Consider the following 26328-nt stretch of genomic DNA (forward strand, 5'->3'; position numbering starts at 1 on the left):
GAATTTTACAATACAGGACATGGCCATTAAACCCTGGTGCCTGTGCCAGCTCTCTGAAAGTACTATCCACTTAGCCCCATTCCCCTTTAGATGTTTGTTTCAAATATTTCTCCACTTCCCTTTTAAAAGAAGTTTTAACAGATTCTGTTCCCACCATTTCTGATAGGATTGTTAAGAGCTTGAATGTCCTAAGTGTAAAAATAAAATTACCTAACCTCTCCCGTTTTTTTTGGTGGTGATCAAAATTTATGTCCTTTATTTACTAAGAAATCACTGGAAATAGTTTTCCCCTATTTGTCTTACCAAAACCATTCATAATTTTGAACACCTCTACTGCACCTCCCCCTTAAACTTCTCTGTTCGAGAGAAAAGAGCCCTAGTTTCTGGTAAGTAAAGTTTCTCATCTGTGACACCCTCCCCAAGGCCTTGCCATCCTTAAAGTACAAATGCAGAATTGTAACTGGCTAGTGGCTTAAATAACTTTTAATTTTAGTATTTTTCTTGTTTAAAAGCAGTCTTAAAGATGCTCATACCCTCTAACCAACAAAGATAAAATGATGTTTGAGGCATGTAGGCAAGGTGATGTAAATCAAGCCAAGTAAATTTGTTTTCATACTTTAAATTTACATTTTACTTCCCTGCATTAAAACTGCACAACCTGAAGTTTCAACTTGAACTACAAATACTTAAACTAAAAACTGCAGACTGGGAGAAATTAGAATTTACTGCCACTATCTATTCCAGAGAGAAAAAAAAATCAGCCTTTTTCAGAAGTGGGCAGGTTTAACATGCACTCTGATCTACCCTACTTCTACAGGCACACACTGTCCACTTCTCAAAGTCTCACTGACCTCAGCATCCCTCAGGACATGAAAATCAGTGATGTTTATAGGTGTACAGCATACTGCTATGCAATTGGGCTATGCTTTGCAGTTTTAAAGATTAAATTAGTGTACCTAAGAAAGATAATATTGATGGCATTTGCATCTAGACAAGAGAGAAAAAAAAATCACACTTTTGTTTGACACACATCCACAACCTATGGTGATAGATTGGGAAAAGGGGAGGTGCAACGAGACCTGGGTGTCCTTGTAGACCAGTCGCTGAAAGCGCGCATTCAGGTATAGCAAGTAGTTAGGAAGGCGAATTGCAATGAAGGCCAACATACCAAAGAATTTGAGTACAGGAACAGGGATGTCTTACTGCAGTTCTACAGGGCCTTGGTGAGACCACATCTGGAGTATTGTGTGCAGTTTTGGTCTCTATCTGAGGAAGGATGTCCTTGGCATGGAGGGAGTGCAACAAAGGTTTACCAGACTGATTCCTGGGATGACAGGATTGACGTATGAGGAGAGATTGGGTCGACTAGGCCTATATTCACTAGAGTTTAGAAGAATGAGAGATGATCTCATCGAAACATATAAAATTCTAACAGGACTAGACAGACTAGATGCAAGGAGGATGTTCCCGATGGATGGGGAATCCAGAACCAGGGTTCAGTCTCAGGATATGCCATTTAGAACAGAGATGAGGAGAAATTTCTTCACTCAGGAGGGTGGTGAACCTGTGGAATTCTCTACCACAGAAGGCAGTGGAGGCAAAGTCATTAAATATATTCAGGAAGGAGATAGATATATTTCTTAATGCTAAAGGGATCAAGGGATATGGGGAAAAAGTAGGAACAAGGTACTGAGTTAGACGATCGGCCATGATCATTTTGAATGGCAGAGCAGGCCCATTCTTGCTCCTATTTTCGATGATTCTATGTTCTGGAATGGGTTAGGGACAATTACTTGTTTACATGAGATGACCCAAATATACAAATTTACCAGTACAAAGGCCAGTTCCAAGCAAATTTGAGTTTACAGCTTTTCTTTGAAATAGACAATATTTTGAGCTTCAGACAAGTGCACCACACAACACAGGTTATGCAACAATACGTTTCATTGTTGAACTTTAAACCCACTTTCACTGCAAGTTAGTTAAAAAGAATTAAATCTGTTAAAAACATGACTTGGACCACTTGTTGCAACATTTAATATATTTACACAATCGGTTTTCATTCATTGAATTAAGACTTGTTTCAGGGAAGGCAGAACACAAGAGCACATAACACACATTAGTACTATCCTGATTGGTTTGTTGAATTCAAAACATTTATATCCAAATAACTTCTCGCCTTTAACGTAGAAAAATGTCTGAAGGCGCTTCAGACACGTAAGGGACTGTAAAAGTACGCGAACGCGGTATTTTCTGCAGCGAACATCTCAACACGGAATGTGTAGAACTGAAATCCAACGGCAGAGGCGAATCATTAAACGTTTTTTTGTTATGAAGTCTGCAGAGCACAATGCAATTTTTGGGGGTCACGAATAGTTTGTGCGCAACTACACAATAAAAGATTGTACAATTCGGGAAGGCCTAAAGCACCAAAGGAAAGGTATGCGGTCAGCATACGCGGCTTTATTCACCGCCTTCTCAATGGCGATAACAGGACGACACCAAGATATACACAGACCCGTTCTATCACCAATGTTAAAGCCAATTAGACGCCAATCATCACAGTCTAAATTTGGGCTTTTGAAGAAAACAGAGTTAACGCAACGAGTTATTACGGCAGAAGAAAAAAAAAAGAGGTGAGACGATGCAGCCTGTTCACGGTGTCAAGGCCCATCGTCAGCACGGGAGGGGAGCGCCCATCACCGGGCATCAAACACCACCAGCCTCTTGGTCCTCTTCTTGTACATGATCCTGTAGCCGCACTCTCGGCAGCGGATCGGGTCCCTGGCTTTGATCTCGTTTTCAGTGTGACACTCCCCGCAGATGTACACCATGGGCTGCTGCTGCTTGGGAGGCGGCGCGTCCTTCTGAGCCTCCATCGTACCGAGTCCGTTCACCGCCCGCCGCTCCTGCTCTGGGCCCAGGTCTAAGGATCGCAGGGCCCGGATCACGTGGCCAGCGCGCCCCGCCCCCTCGCCTCGCCCCGCCCCAGTGACGCCATTACGGCGGGACGCTTCCGGCAGTTTGATTGGTTGGGCGCTCGGCGCGGCTGCCGGCCTGCCGTTTCCGGGTAACATGTGCAGGTGAGAGCGGTCTTTATTCGGGCGGATGCTGATGTGTGTTCCCGGCGGGAGGTGGACGTACAGTCATCGCCAGTATTATTAAATTAGAGAGCGGCGGGGACCTGGCATCGAAAGCCAGTCCCCCCCGCCCCCCTTCCAGTGCTCCCTTCCAGCTTAATAACAGGGAAGAGCCTATTACTGGGTACGTCCCACAGCACTCGGGAGCTGGGCATAGTAAGAGTTGGGGAACTCTCCTCCTGAGGTATCTGACCCATCACCCCCATCAGAGGTCTGTGTCTATCACATAGATAGATCATTGCCAACAAAAACAGTGAAGTGGGAGTACTGCATGATTTTAAGTTCGACATATTTTTCAATCGTTCACTCTTGCTACAACACATTGATTCATTGCTTAGACCGGGTACGGTAGAGTAGTGGTTAAGTTACTGGACGAGTAATCAAGAGTAAGAGTGAGTTCAAATCCCACAATCAAAAGATTGAGAATTTGAATTCAGTTTAAAGAATATGGACATAAAAAGCAGGTATCAGTAAAAGTGATGAATTGGTTTTCTGGTTTACTAATGTCGTTAGAAACCTTCCTCTCTTAGCTGGACTGCCCACACCAATATAGTTGACTCTCAACTGCTCTCTAAATTATTAAAGTTAGAAAGTATACACTCATTTGTATCAAAATCAGGGTAACTAGGAATGGGCAATAAATGCTGGCCTCACCAGTGATGCCTGTGAATGAAAAAAGTACAGAACGTAACTAAAAAGTACAGGACATAATTGTTCAAATATAAAAACAGAAAATGCTGGAAAACACTCAGCAGGTCTGGCAGCATCTGTGGAGAGAAATGGAGTTGACATTTCAGGTCAATGATCTTTCATCAGAAGGTCATTGACCTGAAATGTTAACTTGAGAAGTGATGAAGCTGCCAAAAATCAGTTTCCATGCACTCAAAAGTACTACAGATATAGTGAAACACAAACAGTCTGGACTGCTCAGTGGAAAACCTTTGCAAGGCTTTTTAAAATTCATAAATCAAGATAAAAGCCAAGGCTAGTAGTGCAGGACACCACCAAGTTTGCAAGAGTAAAAGAGAAGAGGAGGTAAATCAGGAAATATTGATTAGGTGACACCACATTGGATTTTCCAAGTCTGAAAGTTGTTGGAGGAAGGAATCTGTAGGAGACTATGACTAATTCTTTCCTAGGACCTCAACAATTCCTCAGTATTTCATTCCTCCTACAACCTTCAGGCCTTTAAAATCCAAGCATGGTGTCTTCTAATTACTGCTTCCAGAGATACCTCACTACTTTTCAAACTTGGATACCAGCACATTGTGAAACAGTGACTGCAACACTGCTCTGACCTGGTCAGTTTTATGTTGGAGTTTAAGACTGTTTTGGAAATTGCATTAAGGTCCTGTATGAGCAGCCCTTTATCTTGGTTTATTAATTTTAAAAGCCTTGCAAAGGTTGCTGAGCAACCCTGGCTGTCTCTGTGTTTCACTATGTCTGTAGTACTTTTGAGTACTTGGAAATTGGTTTCAGCAGATTTATTGCTTCACAAATAATTGAATTCTGATATAAATCTATGGATCTGATAGAGTGCTGTTAATGTTGGTGAGCTTAGAGCTAGCGATGTGCACATGGACTGTACATCAAAAACAGAAAGGCTGATGAACATAAAAACAAAGATAATGTAAAGTAAATAGAAGGGGAAATTAATTAAATGGATGTATAAATTAAGAGTCAAACAAAAAGCGGAGAAAAATAAAAAAAAAGTGAAGCAGATCAAAGATGGGACACGAATATTAAAAAAGTGAGATAAAGAAAATATGAATGTGTAAATAAAAAGGTCGAAAGAAAGGAATTTAGGAGGAATAACGAAAGCTGATTCCCGATGAGGGAGAGTAAATTGGCCCCGCAGAGATGGAGCTCACTGAACTGATGCCTGTTTTCAAATTGTAGGATGAGCTTTTGTCTCAACGGGGTCAGAATAGTTTTAGGTTAAATTCACTTCTTTCTGATCAAATGATGTGCAAAGTTCATAAATCCACATGAGAAACATAAAGCTGACAGTAGGAAATTGCCTGCAGTTTGGAACAAATTGCCACAGAATTTGCAGCCTCACTCAAGGAGGGCATTGTGACGATTTGGGTGGGAAATGCAAACATTCCTAATGGTGCAGTAGGGTTGCTCTGCTGAAGTGGGAATAAGGCATTGTTGGGACAGAGTTACAACAACAACAACTTGCATTTATACAGTGCCTTTAACGTAGTAAAAAGTCCCAAGGTGCATCACAAGAGCGATTATCAAATAAATTTGTCACCAAGCCACATAAGGAGGTATTAGGACAGGTGACCAGAGGTAGGTTTTAAGGAGCGTTGTAAAGGAGGAGAGCATGGCAGAGAGGCTTACGGAGGCATTTCCAGAGCTTAGAGCCCACGCAGCTAAAGGCATGCCTGCCAATGGTAGAGCAAAGAAAATTGGGGATGCGCAAGAGGCTAGAATTGGAGGAGAGCAGAGATCGGAGGGTTGCAGGGCTGGAGGAGGTTACAGAAATAGGGAGGGGCAAGGCTGTGGAGGGATTTGAAAACAAGGATGAAAATGTTTAAATCAAGGCGTTCCCAGACCAGTATCCAATGTAGATCAGTGAGCACAGGGGTCATGGGTGAACGGGACTTGGTGCGAGTTAAGGTATGGGCAGCAGAGTTTTGGATGAGCAGGATACAAGTTAGGATATGAACAGGAGTTTTACTCTTCACTTGGCCGTGGTGTACCTGACTTGGGTGTTTTTGGATGGTGACACAGAAAATTGTTTGTTCCCCAGCGCTAAGGTCTTTCTCCCAGATAGGCACAAACCACCACCCCCCTCACCCTCCAAAACGAAACGGAAGGTTAGAAAACATAATCTCGTTTGGTGATTGTTGAAAAAAGGTCGATAAGTTTCACTGGATGTTTGTAGGTCAGAATTTACTTTGGAAAATGACATAGTAAAAATACCCTTTGTTGTCCTTTATCTTTTCACAGAAACTGCAACACAATTGTGTATTTTTCATGAACTATACAAACATCTTGTAGTCAACAGATTTAGCAGTATACCTGCATGCAATAAAAGATCTACCAATCAGAACTGAGCTCATATTACAGGTTTCAACTGGAAAGATGAAGTTAATCCTCTCCAGCATTGCGAATGGATGTCGCTGTGGCAAATTGACTGAAGTAGGACGGAATGCCAGTAAAAGCCTCGACATTCCTGGTTGTCTGCTTTATACTCGAACAGGCTCAGCTCCGCATCTGACCCACGACACGCTCAGCCTAATAGAAGGAGTTCCTGAACCTGTGCACCTGACATTATGTACACTGTACGTGCAAGTATAAAGCACCTTTTCTTTTGCCCTTGGATTGCAATGTAAATACGTGTTATCCCTTCCAAAGAATAGAAACTCCATCATTCAAAGATCTGTGTTGACCTGGGTTGGTTTAATTCAGGTGTGGCTATCAAAATAGGTTCCTTTGACTTCAGTTATACAGTAGCTACCAGTCCTGGACCAGTATGTATGGAATGTGATATGTAATCAGCAGATGTGAGTTATGCTGTCGATTGTATATTGCTACTGGTGCAGTGAAAAAGTACCAGGGAGCGTATACCTCGTTTGACAGCTCGTTTGTAATGTTGAGAAAACATGGGTGGGAACATCTGCATTGTTCTCTAACATTAAAAACATTGAAAAGTAAGATAGGACGCCCTGCCCTTTCCCTGAATTGTTTTATATTCCTCCTTTTCAAATACTTATTCAGTTCCCTTGAAAATAATATTATACTCACCACCTCAAAAGCCACTTGTAGTAAAGTATTGCATGTTCTAATATCTGTGTGTGGAAACAATTCTTCAAATCTAGTGATAAATCTAAATCAATACTGCTTAGTGATCAGTTACATTGTACCTGACGTGAACTCAAGCGGGTATGAGACAATCTCCCACAGGGAGGTCTCAGACCATTTGTGAGTAGGATTGGGACCTAACTGAGTTATACTGCCAATTCCACATCGATGTGCACCCAAAATCATGTTTTACTAACAGCAATGCGGCATTATCACTGCATCCTTAATTTTAAATTTTATGAAGTTGATAAAATAGCCATATTTTTTTAAAGGTGCAACATAAAAATAACACAATACAGATTGTTTATTATCCTTTCTTTATCTGCCAGTTTTTCTCCCTTTCTCTCCCAGTAATCTCTCCCTGTAATATTTGAATTGTTACTGACGTACAGGTCTATGGGTGCCAGGGATCTTCCAGTAACTCACCCAAGTGAGAGCCTAGACATTGATTGTTGGGAAGACTATTTGACTATGGGAGCCATTACAGTGACGCCCAATCCTGACCCCACCTGACTTTCACACTTTCAGCTGGATAGGGATCAGCAGCTGGAGCCTGGCCAGTTTTCCCCTCCCTAATCTGGGAGTGCTACTGCCATACTGCCTGATCAGCTAACTCAGTGCAAAGCAGGGAATCAAAACTGGGGCCTCCCTGATCTGTATGGCTATATAATTTGTTAAAGTATTGTACAGGAACAAGAAGTACAGTAACAACCTGCTTCAATTATAAAAATGCTGTTTTTCTAAATGACAGAGGGGGAGGTATAAGAGGAGGGGGGGTCGCAATATTAATTAAAGAATCAATTACTGCCATAAGGAGGGATGATATATTAGCAGGTTCCTCTAATGAGGCCATATGGGTGGAGCTTAAAAACAAAAAGGGGGCAAGCACTTTGATGGGAGTGTACTATAGGCCCCCAAACAGTCAGGGGGAGATAGAGGAACAGATATGTAGGCAAATCTCAGAAAATTGTGCAAATAATAGGGTAATAATCGTGGGGGATTTCAACTTCCCCAATATTAACTGGGATACTCAGAGTGTAAAAGGCTTAGAGGGTACAAAATTCTTAACGTGCATCCAGGAGAGCTTTTTGAGCCAGCATGTAGAAAGTCCTACAAGAGAGGGGGTGGTACTGGACCTAATTCTAGGGAATGTGGCCGGCCAAGTGGAAGAAGTGCTAGTAGGTGAGCACTTTGGTGACAGTGACCATAATTTGGTGAGATTTAAGGTGGTCATGGAAAAGGACAGGGAGGGGCCGGAAATAAAGGTTCTAAATTGGGGGAAGGCCGATTTTAATAGGATAAGGCAGGATCTGGCCAAAATGGACTGGGATCAGCTGCTTGTAGGAAAATCCGCATCGGAGCAATGGGAGTCTTTCAGAAGGGAGATTGAGACCATACAATGACAACATGTTCCCGTAAAGGTCAAGGGTGGTTCCAAGAACTCCAGGGAACCTTGGATGTCAGGGGATATACGAGAATGGATTAGGAAAAAAAGGAGGGCTTTTGGCAGATGCAAAAGGCTAAAGACGGAGGAAGCCCTAGAGGAGTACAAAAAGTGCAGGGGGATACTTAAAAAAGAAATTAGGAGATCAAGGAGGGGCTATGAAATAACACTGGCGAGCAAAATAAAGGAAAATCCTAAGATGTTTTACAAGTATATTAAGGGTAAGAGGATGACTAGGGAAAAAATAGGGCCCATTAGGGACAAAAATGGCAATCTGTGTGTGGAGCCGGCAGATGTAGGAGAGGTTCTAAATGAATTTTTTGCATCTGTTTTCACGATGGAGAAGGACGATGTAGACATAGAAATACGACAGGGGGACTGTGATATACTCGAACATATTAACATCGAGCGGGAGGAGGTATTGGCGGTTTTAGCAGGCCTAAAAATGGATAAATCCCCAGGCCCGGATGAAATGTATCCCAGGCTACTGTGTGAGGCAAAGGAGGAGATTGCGGGGGCTCTGACACATATATTCAGAACCTCTCTGGCCACAGGGGATGTGCCAGAGGACTGGAGAACCGCTAATGTAACACCATTATTCAAGAAGGGGAGTAGGGAAAAACCCGGGAACTACAGGCCAGTGAGCCTAACATCAGTGGTAGGAAAATTATTGGAAAAAATTCTGAAGGACAAAATTAGTCTCCACTTGGAGAAGCAAGGATTAATCAGGGATAGTCAACATGGCTTTGACAAGGGAAGATCATGTCTGACTAATTTGATTGAATTTTTTGAGGGGGTGACTAGGCGTGTGGATGAGGGTAACGCAGTGGATGTGGTATACATGGATTTCAGTAAGGCCTTCGATAAAGTCCCGCACAGGAGACTGGTCAAGAAGGTACGAGCCCATGGAATCCAGGGTGCCTTGGCACTTTGGATACAAAACTGGCTTAGTGGCAGAAGGCAGAGGGTGATGGTCGAAGGTTGTTTTTGTGACTGGAAGCCTGTGGCCAGTGGGGTACCACAGGGATCGGTGCTGGGTCCCTTGCTGTTTGTGGTCTACATTAATGACTTGGATATGAATGTAAAAGGTATGATCAGTAAGTTCGCTGATGATACAAAAATTGGTAGGGTGGTAAATAGCGAGGAGGATAGCCTCAGTCTGCAGGACGATCTAGATGGGTTGGTCAGATGGGCGGAACTGTGGCAAATGGAATTTAACCCGGAAAAGTGCGAGGTGATGCACTTTGGAGGGACTAACAAGGCAAGGGAATACACAATGAATGGGAGGACCCTAGGCAAGACAGAGGGTCAGAGGGATCTTGGTGTGCAAGTTCACAGATCCCTGAAGGCGGCGGAACAGGTAGATAAGGTGGTAAAGAAGGCATATGGGATACTTGCCTTTATTAGCCGAGGCATAGAATATAAGAGCAAGGAGGTTATGATGGAGCTGTATAAAACACTGGTTAGGCCACAGCTGGAGTACTGTGTGCAGTTCTGGTCGCCACACTACAGGAAGGATGTGATCGCTTTGGAGAGGGTGCAGAGGAGATTCACCAGGATGTTACCAGGGCTGGAGCGCTTCAGCTATGAAGAGAGACTGGGAAGATTGGGTTTGTTTTCCTTGGAGCAGAGGAGGCTGAGGGGGGACATGATTGAGGTGTACAAAATTGTGAGGGGCACAGATAGGATGGATAGAGTCATAGAGTTATACAGCACGGATAGAGGCCCTTCGGCCCATCGTGTCCGCGTCGGCCATCAAGCCCTGTCTACTCTAATCCCATATTCCAGCATTTGGTCCATAGCCTTGTAAGCTATGGCATTTCAAGTGCTCATCCAAATGCTTCTTGAATGTTGTGAGGGTTCCTGCCTCCACAACCCTTTCAGGCAGTGAGTTCCAGAGTCCAACCACCCTCTGGGTGAAAAAGTTCTTTCTCAAATCCCCTCTAAACCTCCCGCCTTTTACCTTGAATCTATGTCCCCTTGTTATAGAACCCTCAACGAAGGGAAAAAGCTCCTTAGTATCCATCCTATCTGTGCCCCTCATAATTTTGTACACCTCAATCATGTCCCCCCTCAGCCTCCTCTGCTCCAAGGAAAACAAACCCAATCTTCCCAGTCTCTCTTCATAGCTGAAGCGCTCCAGCCCTGGTAACATCCTGGTGAATCTCCTCTGCACCCTCTCCAAGGCGATCACATCCTTCCTGTAGTGTGGCGACCAGAACTGCACACAGTACTCCAGCTGTGGCCTAACCAGTGTTTTATACAGCTCCATCATAACCTCCTTGCTCTTGTATTCTATGCCTCGGCTAATAAAGGCAAGTATCCCATATGCCTTCTTTACCACCTTATCTACCTGTTCCGCCGCCTTCAGGGATCTGTGAACTTGCACACCAAGATCCCTCTGACCCTCTGTCTTGCCTAGGGTCCTCCCATTCATTGTGTATTCCCTTGCCTTGTTAGTCCCTCCAAAGTGCATCACCTCGCACTTTTCCGGGTTAAATTCCATTTGCCACAGTTCCGCCCATCTGACCAACCCATCTAGATCGTCCTGCAGACTGAGGCTATCCTCCTCGCTATTTACCACCCTACCAATTTTTGTATCATCAGCGAACTTACTGATCATACCTTTTACATTCATATCCAAGTCATTAATGTAGACCACAAACAGCAAGGGACCCAGCACCGATCCCTGTGGTACCCCACTGGCCACAGGCTTCCAGTCACAAAAACAACCTTCGACCATCACCCTCTGCCTTCTGCCACTAAGCCAGTTTTGTATCCAAAGTGCCAAGGCACCCTGGATTCCATGGGCTCGTACCTTCTTGACCAGTCTCCTGTGCGGGACTTTATCGAAGGCCTTACTGAAATCCATGTATACCACATCCACTGCGTTACCCTCATCCACACGCCTAGTCACCCCCTCAAAAAATTCAATCAAATTAGTCAGACATGATCTTCCCTTGACAAAGCCATGTTGACTATCCCTAATTAATCCTTGCTTCTCCAAGTGGAGACTAATTTTGTCCTTCAGAATTTTTTCCAATAATTTTCCTACCACTGATGTTAGGCTCACTGGCCTGTAGTTCCCCGGTATTTCCCTACTCCCCTTCTTGAATAATGGTACTACATTAGCAGTTCTCCAGTCCTCTGGCACATCCCCTGTGGCCAGAGAGGTTCTGAATATATGTGTCAGAGCCCCCGCAATCTCCTCCTTTGCCTCACACAGTAGCCTGGGATACATTTCGTCCGGGCCTGGGGATTTATCCATTTTTAGGCCTGCTAAAACCGCCAATACCTCCTCCCGCTCGATGTTAATATGTTCGAGTATATCACCGTCCCCCTGTCGTATTTCTATGTCTACGTCGTCCTTCTCCATAGTGAAAACAGATGCAAAAAATTCATTTAGAACCCCTCCTACATCTGCCGGCTCCACACACAGATTGCCATTTTTGTCCCTAATGGGCCCTATTTTTTCCCTAGTCATCCTCTTACCCTTAATATACTTATAAAACATCTTAGGATTTTCCTTTATTTTGCTCGCCAGTGTTATTTCATGGCCCCTCCTTGATCTCCTAATTTCATTTTTAAGTATCCCCCTGCACTTTTTGTACTCCTCTAGGGCTTCCTCCGTCTTTAGCCTTTTGTATCTGCCAAAAGCCCTCCTTTTTTTCCTAATCCATTCTCGTATATCCCCTGACATCCAAGGTTCCCTGGAGTTCTTGGAACCACCCTTGACCTTTACGGGAACATGTTGCCATTGTATGGTCTCAATCTCCCTTCTGAAAGACTCCCATTGCTCCGATGCGGATTTTCCTACAAGCAGCTGGTCCCATTTCATTTAGGCCAGATCCTGCCTTATCCTATTAAAATCGGCCTTCCCCCAATTTAGAACCTTTATTTCCGGCCCCTCCCTGTCCTTTTCCATGACCACCTTAAATCTCACCAAATTATGGTCACTGTCACCAAAGTGCTCACCTACTAGCACTTCTTCCACTTGGCCGGCCACATTCCCTAGAATTAGGTCCAGTACCACCCCCTCTCTTGTAGGACTTTCTACATGCTGGCTCAAAAAGCTCTCCTGGATGCACGTTAAGAATTTTGTACCCTCTAAGCCTTTTACACTCTGAGTATCCCAGTTAATATTGGGGAAGTTGAAATCCCCCACGATTATTACCCTATTATTTGCACAATTTTCTGAGATTTGCCTACATATCTGTTCCTCTATCTCCCCCTGACTGTTTGGGGGCCTATAGTACACTCCCATCAAAGTGCTTGCCCCCTTTTTGTTTTTAAGCTCCACCCATATGGCCTCATTAGAGGAACCTGCTAATATATCATCCCTCCTTATGGCAGTAATTGATTCTTTAATTAATATTGCGACCCCCCCTCCTCTTATACCTCCCCCTCTGTCTCGCCTGAAGATTCTGTACCCCGGAATATTGAGCTGCCAGTCTTGCCCCTCCCTCAACCATGTCTCTGTGACAGCAACAATATCATACTCCCATGTGTTTATCAACACCTTCAGTTCATCCACCTTATTCGCAAGACTCCTTGCATTAAAATAGATGCCATCCAGCCTTGCCCTCACATATTTGCCCTGTCTTCCAAGCTGACTTGTTTTTTTCTCTATATTTGGCTGCACATCACCCCCTATTGTAGCTCCACTCTGTATCCCATCCCCCTGCCAAGTTAGTTTAAACCCCCCCCAACAGTGCTAGCAAACCTCCCCGCAAGGATATTTGTCCCGCTCTGGTTCAGGTGCAACCCGTCCGACTTGTACAAGTCCCACCTTCCCCAGAAGCAGGCCCAGTGATCCAGGAAACTGAAACCCTCCCTCCTGCACCAACTCTTTAGCCACGCATTCATCTGTTCTATCCTCCTATTTCTATACTCACTAGCCTGTGGCACTGGGAGTAATCCAGAGATTACAACCTTTGAGGTCCTGCTCTTTAATCTGCTACCTAGCTCCCTAAATTCTTGATGCAGGACCTCATCTCCCTTCCTACCTATGTCGTTGGTCCCAATGTGGACCACGACCTCTGCCTGCTCACTCTCCCCCTTGAGAATGCCCTGAAGCCGCTCAGTGACATCCATGACCCTGGCACCAGGGAGGCAACAAACCATCCTGGAGTCACGTTTACGGCCACAGAAACGCCTGTCTGTTCCCCTTACGATAGAATCCCCTACCACTATAGCTCTTCCACTCTTTTTCCTCCCAGCCTGTGCAGCAGAGCTACCCCTGGTGCCAGGAAGTTGGCTGCTGCTGCCTTCCCCTGATAAGTCATCCCCCTCAACAATATCCAAAGCGGTATATTTGTTTGAGAGGGGGACGGCCACAGGGGACCCCTGCACTGCCTGCCTGCTCCTCTTACTCTGCCTGGTGGTCACCCAATTACTTCCTGCCTGTACAACCTTTACCTGCGGTGTGACCATCTCACTAAACGTGCTATCCACGACGTTCTCAGCATCGCGAATGCTCCTTAATGAATCCATCCGCAGCTCCAGTGCCGCAATGCGGTTTGTCAGTAGCTGCAGCTGGATATATTTCCCGCACACATGGTCGTCAGGGACACCGGAAGGGTCCATGATTTCCCACATAGAGCAGGAAGAGCATAACACGGGGCTGGGCTGTCCTGACATGACTTACCCTTTAACTAATTAATTCAAATTAAATGAATCCCACCAATTTCACTTCAATTAAAAGGTATACTCAAGGGCCCTTGCTGAACAGCAGTCCCCCACTACACAATAGATACTAAGGAGCTTTTTCCCTTCGTTGAGGGTACTATAACAAGGGGACATAGATTCAAGGTAAAAGGCGGGAGGTTTAGAGGGGATTTGAGAAAGAACTTTTTCACCCAGAGGGTGGTTGGAGTCTGGAACTCACTGCCTGAAAGGGTTGTGGAGGCAGGAACCCTCACAACATTCAAGAAGCATTTGGATGAGCACTTGAAATGCCATAGCATACAAGGCTACGGACCAAATGCTGGAATATGGGATTAGAGTAGACAGGGCTGATGGCCGGCGCGGACACGATGGGCCGAAGGGCCTCTATCCGTGCTGTATAACTCTATGACTCTATGACTCTATAAGTATGTTCATCATGGACAACATAAAGCACAAGAACTCCATTACTTGCATGTGTTTCTAACCATGATTGGGTTATGTTTGATCAGTTCTTTGAATCAACTTCCTTGTAAGGAGAAAAGATAGGTGACCTGCTCCGGCTACAAAGAAGCCTCCTTTTGGAGCTACACGGTCCTGGAGAAGCCCATGGCTGTACTGCCTCTGCCCCTGGCTGCATGGAGCCAACTAATGCTTGTGAAAGAAATCAGAATAGAATAAAATAGCAGACGTGCTGCAATCAGTTCTATAATTGCTGCAGCCTACAGTAGGGTGTTAATTGTGAACCCACATGAGCTAGGTCTGATCATTGGGCTAGCGAGTAAATTATATTTACAGTCTCGCCCTCTTATTTACTGAGTTATTTTCTCCCACTCTGTGATTGAAATTGTGAATTGAAACTGTGTTGAGACTATTGGTGCTGTTTGCCAATAAGACCCTTGCAACCAGTAGATGAAGAAGGCCTCTATCTGGTTGTATTCATGTCCAGGTACCAGGAGTGAAGTACAAGTGTTTTGACCTATTGCGCCACTCAGTTCTTGTTCCTTTCTGCCATAAAGCTCTGCATGATCAGTAATAGGCCGTACACTGGCCCTGAAAGCTACCTTGAAAGTTATATTTCTCAAAACTTGCAGTGTTTGTAAATTGTGATTTTACCAAGTTTGCATTAACAATTTATAGACAGTGAATAAATTGATTCAAGGTTGTGGTTTTACCACCTGATATTACTAAATATTTGCTTACCGAATACCTTAATGTTGTCTATCTCTGGTATTATCCTGTATGTATATTTTATTTGTTTATTTTTTTCCCCTTCAGCGCTGAGCATCATGAAGTTCTGGAAGAGTATAAAGAAGGCATTGGAAAGTTCATAGGTAATTCATTGTGATTTGTAGACAAACACGTTTTTCCCAGGTCAAACTAGAATATGTTCCAGGTTGTCCACAGTTCATTTGTACACATTTAGTTTTGTGACGAGTACAAGTAACATTGTAAACAGTGGTGTGGGATAATCCTGTTTTGAATAGCTGCCTTTCATTTTAAAAAAAGAATCATTAAGACAAATTGAAAGTGAACATTGGTAAGAAAAAAGCACCAATGCTGGAAATCTGAAATAATGAGACATGAACTCTTTAAACACTAACCTTGCTCTTTCAGATATATTCTTTTGACAAATTCACCTAGCACAGCATTAATTGTTTTAAATTCCTATAAATATGCATTGCATGTTCTACATCAGTTATATTGTTTTAATGTCTGTAAGTTTTACCCTTTTGAATTTTAATTTTAAGATCATGCTGTCACTAAATAAAACTGTTGTTTTGGATAAATTTTGCACATCATTAATGCCAGTGTACAGATTCCAATGCACTCACATGATGTTTCAGCATGGTTACTGGTGGTTACAGACTCCACTCAATTGATCAATTTGAAAGAAGTGTTATTTATTTCATTCTGTTTTATCGCAGGCATGCCAGACTCTGTTCTGTACTGTTCTTTGCATGATCCAGCTAGTCCATGTCCGTCTGGATACAACACCAACAAAGTAGGTTTCACAGCCATTTACAAGTGTAGGAACAGAATTTAGGGGATACTTGAGAGTATTCTGCTTACCTTGTTTTCATTTTATTTTTTTCTTGGTTGTCAGTGGAACTGCTGATTATTACTGTAGTTGGATTTGACTTGAGAGCAAGACATGACTGCCATAATCATGAAATGCAGTACTGATGTTCTCTTTTACATTCAAAAACGCTACTTTTCTCTCGGTTATTTCAGAGTCAGAACAATTGGGGCTCCACCATGGCTGTGTGGGTAAATTTACACAGGGAACAAGGATGGGTCTAAGTATGATATAAAAACAGAAAATGCTGGAAAACAGTTAGCAGGTCAGGCAGCATCTGTGGAGAGAGAAACAGAGTTAACATTTCAGATCGATGACTTTTCGTCAGTAAAGTTCTAAGTTTGATGTCTGTTTCAACAATCGATGGTTGTGTGGGGAGGGTAGATTGTACGATTGGCTTCAACATTCCTGGGCGAAAGAGAAAAATCAGTTAGAATTCTCGCTCCTGATCGCTATGTTGCTGGAATGTGTGTGTGTGTGTGTGTGTGTGTGTGTCAAGTAAGGTGAGTTGATCTCAGCAATGCTCAGCTGTGATATCCCTGCCTCTACTAATTGTCCAGGCTTACCAATGAGTAATGACCATCTGGGTGAGGGAGTGGAGGATTGTTAGCATCATTGGAACAGTATCCTTGCATTAGTCATTGCAGCAAGAAGAGAGTAGAAAACTGAGGGGAGGGAGGAAGAAAGTAGGAACCATTGAATTACAAATTTGACATTACTGTTTAATGAGAAATGTAAAGAAGTTGAGTTTGGCACAATGTAATTTTGAATTGTAGCATTAAAAAAACAACCAATTGGGCACTTGATTCATTCGTTCATTTTTTTGACATCCTCATTATTAGTACAGTAAAATCGTTTACAAATCCATTTCTGATTTTTTTTGATGCCTTGAGGAGCTAATGCCACTTTTGTTTCTGTTATCCCAACTGAAAAGGCCGTATCGGTATGGGGTGGAAGTGGACGAATTGAACTAACTTTGTCAAAGTTCATGGCGATACAAGAAGCCTTCAAACCTGACTGGTACCAATGCATGGCGGATGGAGAACCTCTGCCTCCAGGAGTTTCAAGGAAGAGGGTAAAGAAATCAGTGGATCGGACTCTGGGCTTCTTGGATGATTGCCTCAAGGTGCATCAGAATTCGGAGGTAAGAACATGTTGAAGACCTTTCGTCAGAACTGGAAGATGTTAAAAGAGTTAAAGTTTTTGAGCAAGTACGGAGCCGGGGAAGGGAGGGAGGGGAGGACAGAACAAAAGGGAAGGTCTGTGATAGGGTAGAGGGCACAAGTGATTAAATGACAAAAAGGATGATGGTGCAAGGCAAGGAAGGTGGTAATGGGACAGGTTAAGAAACAAAAGATTGATCAGAAATAGCTGTAAATGGCAGCAGCGGAACCATTACCAGCACTAGCTGACCGAAAAAATGGGAGCTGTGGTTATGATCTGAAGTTATTGAAATCAGTGCTGAGACGGGAAGGTTGTAAAGTGCTTAAATGAAAGATGAGATGCTGTTCCTCGAGCTTACGTTGAGCTTCGTTGGAACAGTGTAAGAGGCTGAGGACAGAGAGGTCAAAGAGGGAGTGGGACGGGGAATTAAAATGGCAAGCGACAGGTCAGGGTTACGCTTGCGGACAGAGCGGAGGTGTTCAGTAAAGCAATCACCCAATCTGCGTTTGGTCTCCCCAATGTAGAGGAGATCGCATTGTGAGCAGCGAATACAGTATATTAAATTGAAAGAAGTACAAGTAAACCACTGTTTCACCTGGAAGGAGTGTTTGGGGCCCTGGACGGTGGGAAGGGAGGAGGTGAAGAGGCAGGTGTTGCAGGTGTTGCATCTCCTGCACTCGCACGGGAAGGTGCCGTGGGGAGGAGAGCAGGTGTTGGGGGTGATGGAAGAGTGGACCAGGGTGTCGCGGAGGGAGCGGTCCCTTCGGAATGCTGAAAGGGGAGGGGAGGGGAAGATGTGTTTGGTGGTGGAATTGCGTCGGAGGTGGCGGAGGATGATACGTTGAATGTGGAGGCTGGTGGGGTGGAAGGTGAGGACAAGGGGGACCCTTTCATGGTTCTGGGAGGGAAGGGAAGGGGTGAGGGCAGAAGTGCGGGAAATAGGATGGACACGGTTGAGGGCCCTGTCAACTACAGTGGAGGGGAATCCTCGGTTGAGGAAAAAGGAAGACATATCGGAAGCACTGGAACAGATGTGACGGAGAAACTGGGAGAAGGGAATAGAGCCCTTACAGGAAGCAGGGTGGGAAGAAGTATAATCAAGGTAGCTGTGTGAGTCGGTGAGCTTTTAATAGATATTGGTTGACAGCCTATCCCCAGAAATGGAGATAAAGAAGTTGAGGAAGGGAAGGGAAGAATCGGAGATGGACCATGTGAAGGCAATTGAAGGGTGGAAATTGGAAGCAAAGTTGATGAAATTTTCCTGTTCGGGGCGAGAGCAGGAAACGGTACCAATACAGTCATCAACTAACCGGCAAAAGAGGTGAGGGAGGGGACCTGAGTAGGACTGGAACAAGGAATGTCCCACATATCCCACAAAAAGGCAGGCATAGCTGGGACCCATACGGGTTCCCATAGCGACACCTTTTATTTGGAGGAAGTGATCTCCAAGGGAGATCTCCTCTGTACTTTATAAAAACATTTATAATTTCACTGCACATAAAGATTACAAATAGCAAACAGGAAATTTTTTTCTTATTGTAAATTTTAGTAAACTTTGTCAATATTGTAATAATTTTCTGGTGTACTTTTTCAAAACAAGGGTATTTTTAAATACAGAGAATTCTGCATAGGAAGTTCCTGAGGACAATGTATATCCCCTGAGTAAAGGAGACTCCACAAGCCCATGGCTTGTGAGTGTTGAAGGTCTCCTGCAAAAATGGCTTAAACATTGAATTCATCAACTTCCTATGTAGTATTCTTCCATGTCTGTTCTATTTTTGTGTAATTTTGTTAAACATTTAAAATACGTTTACCTTTTAGTTATCATGGAGTTGTTGCTATGGTTGCAATTGCTGCTTGCTGGTGCTGCTGGTTTGTGGGAGAGTGATTCTAGTTGGAAATGCAATCAATTCCATGCTCCAAGTGTGTAAGATAGCAAGCGCGTACCACATGGCGTTGCTAGGGGCATATGTTGTGAAAACAACAGATGATATTAAAGAAGCTTCTCCGGGGTATATGACAAAAAAATGAAAATAATATGATACATTTATTGAGATTTGAACACTGGATAATTTTTTTTTATAGGCAGGAGTAATTTAAACAAATATGTAGAAGCCACTTTATATGACATTCAGATAGGACTTACAGAGCTGGTAATGCAGCTTTATTTTGATAATGTAATTATCTTTCTTTAAAAAATTTTTAAAAAACTCTCATTCTCTTCTTTGACATTTTTGGGTGTGAAATCTATCAGAGTGATGGATGTTAGTTCTAGGACACCTTACATTTTGGGCGCCCATCATCAGTATCAAGCACTCTAGGATCAGGTGTGGCACAGTAAAGCTCCCTCCATTTTGCCCCAAAGTCTATCCCAGCCCTCAAGTTTAGAAGAGCATTCCATATTACACCAGTGTGGCATTTTTCCATTTTTTACACCAATTTAAGGGCAGTTTTGTGACCCCATGCTGACCAGGAAGTAGATTAAGACATCAACCTTAGAAAAAGTGCCAGATTTACTCTGGGATTGCTGCTGGCCATGTGAGTCCCATGCATCAGGAGCTGGTGACCCGAGTACTTAGCGCAATATAAAAAACGCTTATGTGTCTGCTAGTTTGTAAATCAGGTGGGCTGGGATTAAACTGTGTTACTCATAACAATGTAACCATGTCGTCTAAATCAAACCAGATAAGATTGTGCATCACAATGATAGTGTACTTCTGATTGGTAATAACATGCTTTTAAACTTCTAGATGGCATAACATTTTTATTGTAAACTACTACTCTGCAATAACTATTGCACCTTGTACTTTCAACTGACACTTTTTAAATAGAACTGCAATGATCTTTAAAAGCAAAAAGCTTGAAGTTTGGACTGTTTGGTATGCTGAAGCATTATAATTTAAGCCTCTATCTTAGCTGATGAGGAATCCAAAATGGCAATCGGAGGGATATCAATGCAGCAAATGGAAAATCAAGAAATACAGAAAATGCACAACAACAACAACTTGCATTTATATAGCACCTTTAACGTAGTAAGGCGCTTCACAGGAACGTTATCAAACAAAATTTGACACCAAGCCACATAAGGAGGTATTAGGACAGGTGACCAAAAGCTTGGTCAAAGAGGTAGGTTTTAAAGAATGTCTTAAAGGAGGAGCGAGAGGTTTAGGGAGGTAATTCCAGAGCTTAGGGCCGAGGCAGCTGAAGACACGGCTGCCTATGATGGAGCGATTAAAATCGGGGTTGTGCAAGAGGCAAGAATTGGAGGAGCGCAGAGATCTTGGAGGATTATAGGACTGGAGGAGGTCACAGAGATAGGGAGGGGTGAGGCCAAGGGGGGATTTGAAAACAAGGATGAGAATTTTAAAATCGACGTGTTCCAGACCAGGAGCCAATGTAAGTCAGCGAGCACAGGGGCGATGGGAGAACGGGACTTGGTGTGAGTTAGGATACGGGCAGCATAGTTTTGGATGAGCTAACGTTTATGGAGCAGGTCGATTAGCATCTGGAAAGAGAAAGGTTAACATTGCGGGCATATCCCTTCATCAGAATGCACATGTCCATTAAAACTGGAAAAGCAGGATCAATGCTAGAAAAACTGGAAGCGGGTCCATGCAGCAGTATTGAAGTTAGAAGAAACTAGAAGGGAACAAATGAACCCTCAATGCTTTGAGTTCTTCACAGCCTTACCAGAAATCTTCCATCAGTGAGCAGAATTTGGTAAAGGTGTGTTATCTTCTGAGTTTTAAGTAAATTGTTTGTGGTAAAAACAGAATGGTAAATGGTAATTGGTTTGATGCTCCAGAAGACTGCAGCTTGAATGGAGTCGAAAATTAAAGTTCAAAGGTGACAGTTACACTCTAAAAGGGAGCTAGCAAGCAATTGGAAACTTTTATTGTCTTGTCTGGGGAGGAGGGCATTATAGATGATCTAAGATGTTTGGCCACATCTGCTTTGCATTGGGGGTCAAATGAACAAAAAAGCACCAGGAATAATTATAATTGGGGTTGTTGTTGTAGAAATGGCATTGTGTTTCATCCTGAGCAAACGTACGGTTAAAACCACTTTTCCCCTTGAATTGTGATGTCATTTCTATACCATCAATTTACACAGCAGTGAGATTTTCCCAGCAATGAAATCTCTCCCTTTCACTGTGAGGAACATGAAAATGAACTAAAATGTTGATTTTGGTGATGGATTAATAATTTTTTGGGGCGGAGGCATCAATGGTTTAGGGAAGGAAACCTGCCGTCCTTACCTGGTCTAGCCTATATGTGACTCCAGACCCACAGCAATGTGGTTGATTCTTAATTGGCCTAGCAAGCCACTCAGTTGTAAAATCTTGCAAAAAAAAGTCATAATAAGAATAAAACCGAACGGACCATCCGGCATCGGACCATTAGGCACCGGACACGACAACGGCAAAACACCAAGCCCAGTCGACCCTGCAAAGTCCTCCTCACGAACATCTGGGGACTTGTGCCAAAATTGGGACAGCTGTCCACAGACTAGTCAAGCAACAGCCTGACACAGCCATACTCACAGAATCATACCTTTCAGCCAACGTCCCAGACTTTTCCATCACCATCCCTGAGTATGTCCTGTCCCACCAGCAGGACAGACCAACCAGAGGTGGCGGTACAGTGATATACAGTCAGGTGGGAGTGGCCCTGGGAGTCCTCAACATTGACTCCGGACCCATGAAATCTCATGGCATCAGGTCAAACATGGGTAAGGAAATCTCCTGCTGATTACCACCTACCGCCCTCCCTCAGCTGATGAATCAGTTCTCCTCCATGTTGAACACCACTTGGAGGAAACACTGAGGGGAGCAAGGGCAGAGAATGTACTCTGGGTGGGGGACTTCAATGTCCATCACCAAGAGAGGCTCAATAGCACCACTACTGACCGAGCTGGCCGAGTCCTGAAGGACATAGCTGCCAGACTGGGCCTGCGGCAGGTGGTGAGCGAACCAACATGAGGGAGAAATCTACTTGACCTCGTCCTCACCAATCTACCTGTCGCAGATGCATCTGTCCATGACAGTATTGGTAGGAGTGACCACCACACAGTCCTCGTGGAGATGAAGTCCCGTCTTCGCACTGAGGACACCATCCAATGTGTTGTGTGGCACTATCACCGTGCTAAATGGGATAGATTCAGAACAGATCTAGCAGCTCAAAACTGGGCATCCATGAGGCGCTGTGGGCCATCAGCAGCAGCAGAATTGTATTCCAGCACAATCTGTAACCTCATGGCCCGGCATATTCCTCACTCTACCATTACCAACAAGCCAGGGGATCAACCCTGGTTCAATGAGGAGTGTAGAAGAGCATGCCAGGAGCAGCACCAGGCATACCTAAAAATGAGGTGCCAACCTGGTGAAGCTACAACTCAGGACTACATGCATGCTAAACAGCGGAAGCAACATGCTATAGACAAGGCTAAGTGATTCCACAAGCAACGGATCAGATCAAAGCTCTGCAGTCCTGCCACATCCTGTCGTGAATGGTGGTGGACAATTAAACAACTAACAGGAGGAGGAGGCTCTTTAAACATCCCCATCCTCAATGATGGCGGAGTCCAGCACGTGAATGCAAAAGACAAGGCTGAAGCGTTTGCAACCATCTTCAGCCAGAAGTGCCGAGTGGATGATCCATCTCGGCCTCCTCCCGATATCTTCACCATCACAGAAGCCAGTCTTCAGCCAATTTGATTCACTCCACGTGATATCAAGAAACGGCTGAGTGCACTGGATACAGCAAAGGCTATGGGCCCCAACAACATCCCGGCTGTAGTGCTGAAGACTTGTGCTCCAGAACTAGCCGCGCCTCTATCCAAACTGTTCCAGTACAGCTACAACACTGGCATCTACCCGACAATGTGGAAAATTGCCCAGGTATGTCATGTCCACAAAAAGCAGGACAAATCCAATCCGGCCAACTACCACCCATCAGCCTACTCTCAATCATCAGCAAAGTGATGGAAGGTGTCGTCGACAGTGCTATCAAGCGGCACTTACTCACCAATAACCTGCACACCGATGCTCAGTTTGGGTTCCGCCAGGACCACTCGGCTCCAGACCTCATTACAGCCTTGGTCCAAACAGGGACAAAGAGCTGAATTCCAGAGGTGAGGTGAGAGTGACTGCCCTTAACATCAATGCGGCATTTGACTGAGTGTGGCACCAAGGAGCCCCAGTAAAATTGAAGTCAATGGGAATCGGGGAAAACTCTCGGGTGGCTGGAGTCATACCTAGCACAAAGGAAGATGGTAGTGGTTGTTGGAGGCCAATCATCTCAGTCCCAGGACATTGCTGCAGGAGTTCCTCAGGGCAGTGTCCTAGGCCCAACCATCTTCAGCTGCTTCATCAATGACCTTCCCTCCATCATAAAGTCAGAAATGGGGATGTTCGCTGATGATTGCACAGTGTTCAGTTCCATTCGCAACCCCTCAGATAATGCAGCAGTCCGTGCCCGCATGCAGCAAGACCTGGACAACATCCAGGCTTGGGCTCATAAGTGGCAAGTAACATTCGCACCAGACAAGTGCCAGGCAATGACCATCTCCAACAAGAGAGAATCTAACCACCTCGCCTTGACATTCAACGGCATTACCATCGCCGAATCCCCCACAATCAACATCCTGGGGGTCACCATTGACCAGAAACTTAACTGGGCCAGCCATATAAATACTGTGGCTACAAGAGCAGGTCAGAGGCTGCATATTCTGTGGCGAGTGACTCACCTCCTGACTCCCCAAAGCCTTTCCATCATCTACAAGGCACAAGTCAGGAGTGTGATGGAATACTCTCCACTTGCCTGGATGAGTGCAGCTCCAACAACACTCAAGAAGCTTGACACCACCCAGGACAAAGCAGCCCACTTGATTGGCACCCCATCCACCACCCTAAACATTCACTCCCTTCACCACCGGTGCACTGTGGCTGCAGTGTGTACCATCCACAGGATGCACTGCAGCAACTTGCCAAGGCTTCTTCGACAGCACCTCCCAAACCCACGACCTCTACCACCTGGAAGGACAAGAGCAGCAGGCACATGGGAACAACATCACCTACACGTTCCCCTCCAAGTCACACGCCACCCCGACTTGGAAATATATCGCTGTTCCTTCATCGCCGCTGGGTCAAAATCCTGGAACTCCCTACCTAACAGCACTGTGGGAAAACCTTCACCACACAGACTGCAGCGGTTCAAGAAGGCAACTCACCACCACCTTCTCAAGGGCAATTAGGGATGGGCCATAAACGCCCACATCCCATGAACGAATTTTAAAAAATGGTTTAACCATAAAACCTTAAAGCTACATGCACAACAGAAGCCTGTTGGAAGCAATGGCAGTAACATAAAATACTTCACAATATATATAAGCGACTGGCCTGGTATATTATCTTCAATGTTGCTGCGGTCTGTCTTTATGGACTTTGTGAGGGAGGAAATAGCTTATTTTTTTCCTTACCAATTTACTACCATTCCCCTCCTCCTCTCCTTGCTGCAACAACTTGCATTTATATAGTGCCTTTAACATAAAGAAATGTCCCTCGTTGCTTCACAGATGGGCATAAGGATATGAATACCAAACTAGGAAGAGAGAGATTAGGAAGGGTGACTGAAGGTTTAGTTGCAGAGATAGGTTCTGAGAAGGTTTTTAATGGTCGAAGGAGATGCAGAGAGGTGTAGGGGGGGAGTTCCAGAAAATTGAACCAAGTTGGCAGAAGATTGTGCCACCTGTAGTGGGGTGAAATGAAGACAGAATGCACAGAAGGCTGGAGTTGAAAGAACGGAGTGTTTGAGAAGAGATATAGGGCTAGACAAAATTACAGAGAAAAGGTGGGGCGAGGCTACGGAGGGATTTAAAGATGAGGATATTAAATTTATTATGCCATGGGAACCATTCTAGGTCAGTGAGAATGAGGGTGATTGGTGAGCACGTCCTAGTGAGGGGCAGGATAGGGGCAGCATAGCATTGGACAAGTGCAAATTTACAGGTGGTGGAGGATGGGAGGTTAGCAAGGAGAATTTTAGAGTCGTCATGTCTGGAGGTGGCAAAGATTTGTAACAGTAATGAGGGGCTGGGCTGCGGGAAGGTAGAGTGGTGGGGTCGGGCAGATTCAGTAGCAAGGGAGCAGAGTTTGTGACAAGGCTGAAGACGGTGACTTTGCAGGGGTACGGTTTGTAGCAATCCTGAGGAATTGGGCTGAGGGAAGGTGGAGTTCCAGTTGCTGCCATCCTCGGATGGAAAGGGAGGTAAGCATTGGATATATAAGACAAAGTTCTAGTGGGAAAAGAGAGAGAGGCAAAAGGTAAAGTGATAATTATGTTTTGACTTGAACCTCAGATACTGCTTATTATTAAACACACTCTGTTCCATATACAATTGTGCCTGGAGATTCTTTGAAAGAAGTTGAAGATCATGTTATCTGGTGCTGTATGCAGGGGAGGGGCTTCTCATTTTTCCGAGGGTGGAAGGAGCCAGGACTTCATCTTCTCACAGAATATTAGCAGATTCCACAAATGGAAGTTGCCCTCTGGTATCTTACCCAAGTGGCCATTTTTGTGAGAGCCTTCACAGTGAGTGTTGGTAGACATTTTGACCATGAAAGATGTCACTGCCAAACCCAATCCTGCCTTCACCCAACATTCACACATGCATACTTCCAGTTGGGGGGTGGGGGGGCACTGGATAGAAATCAAGAGCAGGAACACGGGCTTATTTTTCCCTCATTAAGACAGGAATGGCATTTGTAAAATGGCCCCTTGGCTGAGGTAACAGAGGGCTGCTGGCACCTGTGGAATTATATTGCAGCAAAAGTTCAGCAGCTTTAGTTGAGGGCGGGAGAAAAACAGGGGCGGGGGGGGGGGGTGGGGGAAGAGATGAACTAATCAAAGGAGGCATTAACACTATCGGTTTTAAAGTAATTAAATGTAAACAGTAACCACAAATTTAATTTATATTGGAATATTTCATAGAATTGCAATGCTGTTTGCAAAAGTTGTGTT

The 26328-nt window shown here is 44.4% G+C and overlaps 1 protein-coding gene and 1 pseudogene across 4 annotated transcripts in view; one reads left to right on the forward strand and one right to left on the reverse strand.

The window, feature by feature from the left end:
• Positions 1-2014: 2014 nt before the first annotated feature.
• On the reverse strand, positions 2015-2970 carry LOC137327192 (DNA-directed RNA polymerases I, II, and III subunit RPABC4 pseudogene; annotated as a pseudogene).
• A 62-nt stretch (positions 2971-3032) lies between these two features.
• Positions 3033-26328, forward strand: part of qtrt2 (queuine tRNA-ribosyltransferase accessory subunit 2) — a 36973-nt gene continuing 13677 nt past the window's right edge. For 3 of the 4 annotated variants that reach the window (XM_067992735.1, XM_067992737.1, XM_067992738.1), the window contains exons 1-5: positions 3049-3083; positions 6102-6436; positions 15343-15398; positions 15993-16069; positions 17079-17288. In XM_067992735.1, the coding sequence (XP_067848836.1) occupies positions 6237-6436; positions 15343-15398; positions 15993-16069; positions 17079-17288 (543 nt within the window). In that variant the 5' untranslated portion in view covers positions 3049-3083; positions 6102-6236. Of the gene's footprint in view, positions 3084-6101; positions 6437-15342; positions 15399-15992; positions 16070-17078; positions 17289-26328 lie in introns of all 4 variants that reach the window. The other variant, XM_067992736.1, reaches the window with a different exon arrangement.

Source organism: Heptranchias perlo, chromosome 11 (genome assembly GCF_035084215.1).
Source record: "Heptranchias perlo isolate sHepPer1 chromosome 11, sHepPer1.hap1, whole genome shotgun sequence".
NCBI lineage: Eukaryota > Metazoa > Chordata > Chondrichthyes > Hexanchiformes > Hexanchidae > Heptranchias > Heptranchias perlo.